The sequence below is a fragment of the Scylla paramamosain genome, chromosome 12, assembly GCF_035594125.1.
Source record: "Scylla paramamosain isolate STU-SP2022 chromosome 12, ASM3559412v1, whole genome shotgun sequence".
Lineage (NCBI taxonomy): Eukaryota > Metazoa > Arthropoda > Malacostraca > Decapoda > Portunidae > Scylla > Scylla paramamosain.
Window position 1 is genome coordinate 3,505,976 of NC_087162.1, and position 10,880 is coordinate 3,516,855.

The following is a 10,880-nucleotide window of genomic DNA, read 5'->3' on the forward strand; positions in this document are numbered from 1 at the left end:
GATTTGCCTCCGTCGCTAGTAGTGATTTGCATTTTAATAAGTTGCAGTAAACCTTATCGAACAATTGACATTATCGTCCGGAATTACATTACCTGATCAAAATTGCCAATGTAGATCTTGCGAATATTTTATTTATTGCCTAGATTTATTTATTTATTTTTCTAATTCTATCAAAAATTTTCTATACTTTTTGTGGGATTGTCATTTGATTTAGTGATTTTTTTTTCTTTTCATATATTCTTAACTTTATGTACTTCTATTTATATTTGACTAAGCCTTCATTCTTCCAGTATCATAATTTTCAGAGTTTTCATCCACATTCTTGAAATTTAATCTTTACCTGCCGCTGCTTCTCGCTTCACCACCTCAAGTGTATATTTGTATTCCGTCTTAATTAATTATACATTTCTTAGATTTCTGCTCTTTCCCTTTCGGCCATGAATGACACTTTTCTGCCTGTGAGTCTTAATTGCTTGGTTGGGGTTTTGAGGTTACAATTACTGCTTCCCTGAATCCTTCCCCTCGAGCTGCAAGTGAAGTTGTGAAAGAAAAGTACTTGCTCTCTCTCTCTCTCTCTCTCTCTCTCTCTCTCTCTCTCTCTCTCTCTCTGGTTGTAAATTGTTTCGTTTAGATTCTAGAGTCTTTTTTTTATTATGATTATAATATATCGTCACTTGTCTATACGTACACACACACACACACACACACACACACACACACACACACACACACACACACACACACACACACGAGCAGTTCCAGGTATTGTATTTGTCACCCTTATGTACACACTACCATCGTGTATATACCTACGTACCTAACGACACACACACACACACACACACACACACACACACACACACACACACACACACACACACACACACACACACACACATCACAACTCCGTCTTTGTTTACACCTTCACTCCCTCGAATTTCATTGGGGCAATTAGATTCTCCCTTCTCTCATTCCTTCCTCTCTCTCTCTCTCTCTCTCTCTCTCTCTCTCTCTCTCTCTCTCTCTCTCTCTCTCTCTCTCTCTCTCTCTCTCTCTCTCTCTCTCTCTCTCTCTCTCTCCTCTCCTCTCCCTCCCAATCCAGTTAAACAGCATGATATTGGAGTACACATGCAGAGAGAGAGAGAGAGAGAGAGAGAGAGAGAGAGAGAGAGAGAGAGAGAGAGAGAGAGAGAGAGAGAGAGAGAGTCATGTTTCAGTAGACGGAAATGTGTTTAAATCGTTAAATGTAAAAGGAGAAGATAAAAATCACTACAAGAGGATTAAACATAAGCACACACACACACACACACACACACACACACACACACACACACACGATATAATAATTATTAATGTGACTTTGGCAGTCGTGGTGATTTTGTCATCTGAAAGAGAGAGAGAGAGAGAGAGAGAGAGAGAGAGAGAGAGAGAGAGAGAGAGAGAGAGAGAGAGAGAGAGAGAGAGAGAGAGAGAGAGAGAGATTTGTTCACCTTCACAGTTCTGCATTTCATTTCCCATCCTTCACTCTAAGTAATAACACTACGTACTGTCATGTCTTTCATTTATTTTTCTTCTCCTTTCTTTCTGACAGTTTTTCGCTCGTCAGCAGGGAGAAGGTAGCGTGTATCCTTTAATTAAACAAAAATATTATTCCTAGTTCTGTTTATCATATTTTTGTGTTTATTTTCTACGTACTTTACGATGAGAAATGTATATTCTTTTTTTTTATATCCTTAAGGAAAGAAAAGACATCAAAGTATCATACGTCAGAGTGTGTATCATATTTTCCTTGAAGTACTTTTATAATTAAATTAAAAATGTCAAACTCTTTTTTTTTTATCACAAAAGAAAACCACCTCACTAGTACTTCGAAATGTGTAGTGATGATTTCTAGCTAAGTACCGTCCCAAAAACAGAAAATATATGAATTTCTCATTTTCCTGAAGAGCCGAGAGCGATTCCCAAGGCCAAATAAGAACAGTATATTATCGCTGAGTGTTCATAGTCACGTGTATAAGCATGTATAAGTACTGAGTCACCGAACTAGAGTAAAAAAAAAAATATGTGCAGGATAACTTTTTTTTTCATTAAGGAATTTAAAAATCCTCTTTAGGTAATATGTGCAAGATTCATATCCATTATTCAACTCGTTCATGTAATTCAGAATAGGTTTACCACTTTCGTGAATTAACATAGCTTTTGACATTATTATTCATTTTGTGTTGAGTGTACTTTTTGTGGAACTTGGAAAGCATGTGTGTCTTTACTTTGGTGTTGTTAATAAATTGTCTATCTATCTACCTCTTTATCTACTTACCTACTTACCTACATACACACTTGCTTACCTACTCTCTATCGGTCTACTTCTTTATCTATCTATGTATTTATCTATCTACCTCTTTGTATCTATATAATTTTATCTATGTATCTCTGTATCTATCTAATTGTATCTATTTATTTTATTGTATCTTTTTATCTGAGCATCTACTATCTATCTATCTATCTATCTATCTATCTATCAGTCAGTATCTACTTATCTATCAGTCTATCTATCTAAATCTGTTTGCCTATGTATCTATCAATCAATCAATCAGTCTATCTATTTATCTATTAGTTTGTCAATCAGTATATCAACCTGTTTTTCTATCAATCAGTCAAACTACCTATCTATCTATCTACTTATATATCTACCTCCATGTCTGTCTATCTATTAATCAATCTATCTATCTACATATCTATCTGTTTACTTATCTACATATCAGCTCACCTGTCTGCTTCCCATCCACATACATAGCATCGGGATTGCTAGCGCCTGGAAGGGATGAAGGCGCTCCGCTGGAAGGTGTGAGGGGCGTGGCCAGATGGCGCGCCTCTCCCTCCGCCGTGCCTGTTGGGGAGAGGAAGAGAGACACCCCTGTTAGTTAAAAGTATGGAGAGAAGGAGAGAGGGAGGGAGGTGTGAGAGGGGATAAAGGAAGGGGTCAGGTGTGTTTTGCGGTGCAAGGGGAGGAAGGTGGGTTGTTGGAAAGTGGCGGGAGGTGTGTGGAGTAGATGGGGGAAGGTAGGTATGTGGAAGGGGAAGCGGCAGGAAGCGTGGAGGAGGAAGGAAACAGGGCGGTCAGTGTGGAGAGGTAGAGGGGATTGAGTGTGAAGGGAGGAGAGACTGACTGGGAGAGTTTGGAGAGGACGAGGTGACTGACGTGTCGAGCTGGGGATGTGAGAGAGACGAGAAGTGCTTGGGTGGGAAGGAACAGAGTGGGGAATCTTAAGAGCGTGGAAGTGTGTGTGTGTGTGTGTGTGTGTGTGTGTGTGTGTGTGTGTGTGGTGGGGGGGATGAGAAGGGCTAAGATGTGCACAGTGAACGGAAGGAAGTGGAAAGTCCTTGAATGTGGAAAGGCAGAGGAATGGAAAGAAGTGTACGAGGAGACAATGGAAGATTATGTAGAGTGGTGGTTGTATGGAGAAGGGGAAGTGTGGGGAGGGGGAAGAGAGCACTGGTGTTGAGGGAGAGGTGTGTGTGTGTGTGTGTGTGTGTGTGTGTGTGTGTGTGTGTGTGTGTGTGTGTGTGTGTGTGTGTGTGTGTGTGTGTGTAGGTAAGGGGAGGGAAGGGGAGGGGAAAGGGAGGGTGCTTACATACCAGGGGTTCCAAGGCAGTAAAAGTGAATGAATACATGAATTTCTACTGCGAGAATAACCGTGTTTTTTATTTATATTTATTCCCGGTGACTACGTAGTGGAGTAGCAATGTTTCTGTTTATTTTTCTTTATTTTTTTCAGTACTAGTGGGTATATATAATTCTCTCTCTCTCTTTCTTTCTCTCTCTCTCTCTCTCTCTCTCTCTCTCTCTCTCTCTCTCTCTCTCTCTCTCTCTCTCTCTCTCTCTCTCTCTCTCTCTCTCTCTCTCTTCTTTACTGCAATTCGTTCTTTAGTTAATTTCTTTTCATAATTTCATATTTTTTTCCTTTTGTGTGTGTATGTTTATATTTTTTCCTGTCTGTTAATCTTTCACTTCTAATTCTTCTTGTTATCCTTTTAGTTATGAGTGCTTCGTTTTTTTCTTTTTGTTTCATTATCATTTATCTTGTCTTGATTTCCTCGTTTTCCTTTCCTGTTCTTGATCATATGTTTTTATTGTTCCCCTTGCGTGTTTTTCCTCCGTATTCGCGTCTTCCTGTTGTTCATGCTCCCTGCTGTGTGTGTGTGTGTGTGTGTGTGTGTGTGTGTGTGTGTGTGTGTGTGTGTGTGTGTGTGTGTGTGTGTGTGTGTGTAAGTAAATTGACCATGAAATTGAAGTACAAACACAACGCACCTTGGGGTAGAAAAGACAAGCAGGTGTTTCACTTTGAGTACGCGCAAAAGAAAATCCATCTGGGTGTCGCTTTTCCAGTAAGGAGGAAGTAAAAAAAGTGATCTACACTCCGGCAAGCTGAAACGTTTCCTTCCTAAAGCTGCAGGTGGCAATTTTAACGTTTTCTTTAAGTGTGGAAACCGTAACGCGCTTCTCTCTCTCTCTCTCTCTCTCTCTCTCTCTCTCTCTCTCTCTCTCTCTCTCTCTCTCTCTCTCTCTCTCTCTCTCTCTCTCTCTCTCTCTCTCTCTCTCTCTCTCTCTCTCTCTCTCTCTCTCTCTCTCTCTCTCTCTCTCGAGTATGAAAATTGAGTTTTTATGTTTTCTCTTTCGTGGTGTTATTTTTTTTTCACATTTATCATTCATACCAATCTCTTTTTTTTTTCTCTCTCTCTTCTCTGTCTTCTTTAGTTAGTTTTAGTAGGTTTTAGTTATTGTTTGTTTGTAGTTTTTTCTTCTTTTTTTCTTTTTTTTTGCTTTGTCTTCTTTCATTCATTCTGTTTTTGTTCTCTTACCAGTTACACCTGTTTGGTTTTGTTTGTCTCTCTCTCTCTCTCTCTCTCTCTCTCTCTCTCTCTCTCTCTCTCTCTCTCTCTCTCTCTCTCTCTCTCTCTCTCTCTCTCACTCCGTTTTTCATTTTCTTTCGCAGTGTTTTGTTCGTGTATCATTCAGAATTAACCGTAATTTTTTTTCACATATATATATATATATATATATATATATATATATATATATATATATATATATATATATATATATATATATATATATATATATATATATATATATATATATATATATATATATATATGTTTTTTTTTGTGTGTGTGTGTGTGTGTTTTTACTAGTTTATCATTTATACATATCCCTCCCTACCTTTATCTCCTATTCTTTTCTTCCTGTTTTTTTTTTTTGTCGTGTTTTTGCTCATTTATCATTCATACCTCTCCACATTTTTCTTGCCCTTCATTTTTTTTCTGTTTTCTTTTCATGGTATTTTTGCGCATTTATCATTCATACCTTTTGCTATTTTTCTCTTTCTTCTGCTTTATTATTTATTTTTTTCGAAGTTCTTTTGGTTATTCATCATTCATACCTATTTCCATTTTTATTTCCAACTCTTTTATATTTTTCTTTCCTTTTATGTTGTTTTTATTTGCATTTATCAGCCATAGTTATCTTTGTCTTTGTATCTTTCTTTCATTTTTCGTTTTCTCTTCTATTTTTTTTATTTCTCATTCGTACATATCCCAGTGCTTCTGTTTCTTTCCCTCTTTCTTCCTAATTTTTCGTCATTTGTTGCATTCTTGTTTATATATTTTTTTTGTTTGTACTTTTTATTTATTTATTTTATTTATTTGATCTTTCTTTGATTATTATTCATTACCCTTTTTGTAATTTCTATTAAATTTTCACCCTTTCACTCCAATTGAAACCAACTAAAAATCATATTCAAAACTCATCTACTGTATTTTTTTTTCTATTTTCCCCTTGTATTTTATTTCCTACCCTTTTTTTCACTCGTATCTCAATTAGGATGACAAAAACAAGAGGCTTTCTACATATAACAGTCACTGGCAAACTAACTTCACGCTAGAGTGCATTGTGGCAATTGAATCTGCCAGAGAGAGAGAGAGAGAGAGAGAGAGAGAGAGAGAGAGAGAGAGAGAGAGAGAGAGAGAGAGAGAGAGAGAGAGACAAATAGAGGAAGTTAGGGATAGGGAAAGTTGAAAATAAAGACACCTGGGAGCGACACATGAGTTGAGGGCGAGGAAGGAAAACTGAGGAGCATGTAAAAGAAAAACGTGAAATAGAAGAGCATAGAAAACGGAAATGCGAGTTGCGTTCGATGGATTAACATGGGAAGGAAAATGGATTGAACGAGAGCTGGAATACAAGAGAATTTAAGAGGAAACCGAAGAAATAAGAATAACTAAAAAGAGGGAAAAAAATGAAAAATTATTGATGAAAGATAAATAATTTCCATACATGATTGGTAATGGGAATGCTAATGAGCTCAGGTGATAATTAATTGCGAGCTAAGTGTATCCATAAATTAATTAATATATTATGTACTGAAATACAGAGTGGATTATATATATATATACTCGTATATATATATATATATATATATATATATATATATATATATATATATATATATATATATATATATATATATATATATATATATATATTTATCAAAAAGAGACTAATATTTGCGGGAGTAATATATATTTATCCACGAGGAGAGTAAAAAAGTCAGAAATGTTGATTGTTACATGTAAATATTGAACGAAAGAAGAGAGGTAACCTGTTTTTATCCTTTTCTTTTTCTTTACATTTTTTCCACCTCCATACAGGATGTTAGAGAAGGGGAGATGAATTGAGTTGCTGCGAATAGTTACTCAAGAGAATTTCTCAAAATACAAAATAAAAACATTTCTCTCTCTCTCTCTCTCTCTCTCTCTCTCTCTCTCTCTCTCTCTCTCTCTCTCTCTCTCTCTCTCTCTCTCTCTCTCTCTCTCTCTCTCTCTCAGATCCGCGTTGTATAATTATCTCGTTTTCTAGAGTGATATGAAATATTAATTACATTAAACTGATGATGTTACATACGAGTATATCTTGTTACAGACAGGAGACTGCTTTTGTTCCTCTTCCTCCTCCTCCTCCTCCTCCTCCCCCTCGTAACCATTGGCAGAAAGCAGGAAGTTCCTCCTTAGAGAGTGCATGGTGCGCATCAATACATCTGAATCCACAATGGCCTTGGTGCCCTCGCTTGTGCATGTTATTTGTACATTCCTGGCGAAAGGTATGTGTCAATAATGCGCCTGATAGCAGAGCGGGGAGGAAGAGGAGGTAGAGGAGGAGGAGGAGGAGGAGGAGGAGAAGGAGTAAGAGACGAATAAGGAGCAGTTTTAGAACATTTATTGACCTGCATACGGATAGAGTCGGAAGTCAACGGGGATCGAACGGTCAGGAGGAAGGAAAGAAGGACGAATATTTCACGTGTGTGTTTGAACGTTGACGCGTGAATCACGGAAACGAGCGTGAACTCCCTCGCAACCCCCGGCGTGAGGAGGGCGAGGGTGAATGGGCAGTGATTGTGTGGCATTCAGTAAAGAGTGACTGCTAGGAGAGGGAAGCACGATGGTAGCGAGTAGTGATACACGAAAAAGAAAATAATAAAAATGGGAGAGGGAGGGAAGTAGAGGAACGGACATGATGGGAACAAGTCATCAAGTTAGTTGACATGAGGGAGGCAAAGGGTAGTGACAGTGTGCGGTGACAGGGACGTGGTGGTGAATGACAGGTATTGATAGGGACAGGGAGGGTGATACGGGCAGGTGTCGGGACAGGTGTGTCGATTGGCGGCCGGTCGTAGGTTCGGTGGTGGTAGGAGATGAAAGAGAAAAACGTAAATAAAGAAAAAAAAATATGGGGGAGAAAAAAAAATCCTAAATTTCTCTGGTGTTGCATTAAAGTGCTTGGTTAGGATCACAATTTTAAGTTTGCGAGTGAGCATCGTGGTCACGGCAGAATAAGCAACATCAACCTGAAACGTTTTCGCTTTCGTGTTTATACTTATACAACTCTTCTTTTATCTATGCTTTGTTAGGTATGTCATCTTACATTATGATTATTGCCGTAACCATGTTCAGAATATCGCAAGGTAAGTTACATGCTTTTTTTTTTTTAAGCTCTTTGCATGTATAATTGAAATACTTCACTTTTCCTCTTTTTCCTGAACCTTATTACGTACATAGTCTACTCATGAAGATCCTCAGAATGAAACACCTGCTTAAAACTAAGTAAGATAACAAACTAACATCTCTGGACGAGCATGTTTCCATTATAATGTACTCCACAAACTTGGCTTCTTTTGTCATGGTTCCCTTCACTAATTTCCCTTTCCTTGCCACTCCGTGGTAATGCATGGCAGCGCCTCGCGTGTGTGGACCTCAGGCTGACTCACGCCGCGTCTCAGACAATTCTTAATCGACCCACGGTTTCAGAAGAGTAGATCTAGATATCCTGTGGCGATATTGATGCTGCTACTTTCAGTACCATTACTATTGGTGGTGGTGGTGGTGGTGGTGGTGGTGGTGGTGGTGCTGCTGCTGCTGCTGCTACTGCTACTGCTGCTACTGATGATGTTACTACTACTACTACTACTACTACTACTACTACTACTACTACTACTACTACTACTACTACTACTACTACTACTACTACTGCTGCTGCTGTTGATGCTAATACTATTACCACTACTACTACCGGTGGTGGTGGTGATGGTGGTGCTACTACTACTACTACTACTACTATTACTACTACTACTACTACTACTACTACTACTACTACTACTACTACTACTACTACTACTACTACTACTACTTCTAATAATAATAATAATAATAATAGTAATAATACTGCTGCTGCTGCTGCTGCTGCTGCTGCTGCTGCTGCTTCTGCTGCTGCTGCTGCTGCTTCTGCTGCTGCTGCTGTTGCTGCTCCTGCTGCTGCTACTACTACTACTACTACTACTACTACTACTACTACTACTACTACTACTACTACTACTACTACTACTACTACTACTGCTACTACTTCTACTACTACTACTACTACTACTACTACAACTACTACTACTACTACTATGACCCTACAATACATAACTCCTTCCCAAATTCCAGTGGTGCCTGCTGTGGCGTAAACGTTATGTCTCCCCCAATACTGCTGCTGCTCTTCTCTGCCGCTGCCGCTGCTGTGGTGTGCCCTCCAGGGATTCACCAAACATGACTTTTTTTTTTCCCCTGCACCTTCCTCGAGCACACAGCGTGGAGCACTTGAGGTCGTCTCGGCACCTCTAACAAAGTCCCTGGCCTCAGACATCCTCGTCTTGCGATACTTGGCTCTGCAGTGCGCCGTGTAGCTCCTGCCGCGACGAACCGAGTTAAGGTTTCTATTTGTCTGGAACGTGTGTGTGTGTGTGTGTGTGTGTGTGTGTGTGTGTGTGTGTGTGTGTGTGTGTGTGTGTGTGTGTGCGTGTGTGTGTGCACCCTTATGTATTATGTATATATGTACAGTACTATATGTCAGGAGAGGGCGTGTGTGGCACCAGGAATGAAAGGAAGGGAGTGGTGAGTAGGAGGAGGAAGGGGATGATGGGGATACAGGAAGGAGGTGCGAGATGCTTCACTTTACCGTAAAATTTGTGGTCGGGAGACGGTGAGGGATGGGCGGCCTGACGGGAGCGGAGGCGGACCATTGCGGCTTTTGAACCAGATGGAGGATTCAGCTCGAAATACTTCCCCTCCTTTTTCCTATCCTTGCTCTTTCCGACATATTTTTCTTTGGCTTCGGAAGTGCATCAGGTAAAAAAAAAAATAAATAAAAAAAAAAGAGAGAGAATGATACATTGAAAATCGATATGCTTCTCCCGTTTTCCCTCCTTTTTTTTCATCTTTTTGCTCTTTCGCAATTCTTTCTTTTTTTTTTTTTACATGGAAAGTGCACCAAATAAATAAAATAAGAAAAATATGGATGTGTAATCGAAATACTTCCATTTTTCTCTTCTTTTTCCACCTTTTTTTGCTCCTTCATCTTTACTCCCCTTGACTTCGAAAGAGTGTCTAGCAAAAAATACAAAAAAAAAAAAAAAAGATACATGTACGTAAGTCTCTGTGTTTGCTTTCTCTTTTTTCTCTCCCTTTATCCTCAGCGTCTCAAGTGTTCATCTCGTAAAGCTCTGAATCCCCTTTTCTGTTCACTGAGAGACGTGCACTTCTATTCCAAAACCGAACCCGAACCTAAGGTATAAAACGTTCTTTGCTCAGGTAAACAGGGGAGCATCGCCTCACTGTTTGTCGTTTACTATTTTTCCTCCTGCAAGCGTGCGATAAGAGGAGGAGAAGGAGGAGGAGAAGGACGAGGTGGAGGATAAGGATGAGAAGCATGGGGATGAAAAAAAAAAAAAATATATATATATATATAAAATCAAACAGGGAAAGAAGGCACAGGAACAACAAGGAACGAAGGAGGAAGTGGTGGTGGATAATAAAAAAGGGGTAAAAGGATTATAAGAGAGTAAGGATAAATGACAGAAGGCAGATATCTCCTCCCGTCATGCCTCCGACGAGCGGGTAACAAGGGTTTGAACGGGGAGGAAAAACGATTCTCTAGAGGAGTTTAAGAGGAGAAGGAGGAGCAGGGGGAAGAAGGAGGAGGAGGAAGAGAAAGAGGAGAAAAAGAAGAACAAGAACAAGAAGAACAAGAAGAATAAGAACAAGAACAAGGGGGGAGTTCCTTCCTTCAGAAAAATAAACTAAAGAAACGATTCTCTCTCTCTCTCTCTCTCTCTCTCTCTCTCTCTCTCTCTCTCTCTCTCTCTCTCTCTCTCTCTCTCTCTCTCTCTCTCTCTCTCTCTCTCTCTCTCTCTCTCTCTTCCTCCTCCTTCAGTTTCTCTACTATCACCACAGCTTCCAAGTCCTCCTCTTCCTCCTCCTCCTCCTCCTCCTCCTCCTCTCGTCCTACT

General features: G+C 39.5%; 1 protein-coding gene across 1 annotated transcript in view; it reads right to left on the reverse strand.

Moving 5' to 3' along the window:
* Window positions 1-9,238, reverse strand: part of LOC135106083 (uncharacterized) — a 54,508-nt gene extending 45,270 nt beyond the window's left edge. Inside the window, exons 1-2 of the mRNA XM_064014922.1 lie at window positions 9,166-9,238; window positions 2,768-2,914 (exon numbers count right to left, since the gene is read on the reverse strand). Of these exons, the coding sequence (XP_063870992.1) occupies window positions 2,768-2,914; window positions 9,166-9,238 (220 nt within the window). The remainder of the gene's footprint in view (window positions 1-2,767; window positions 2,915-9,165) is intronic.
* Window positions 9,239-10,880: the final 1,642 nt, after the last annotated feature.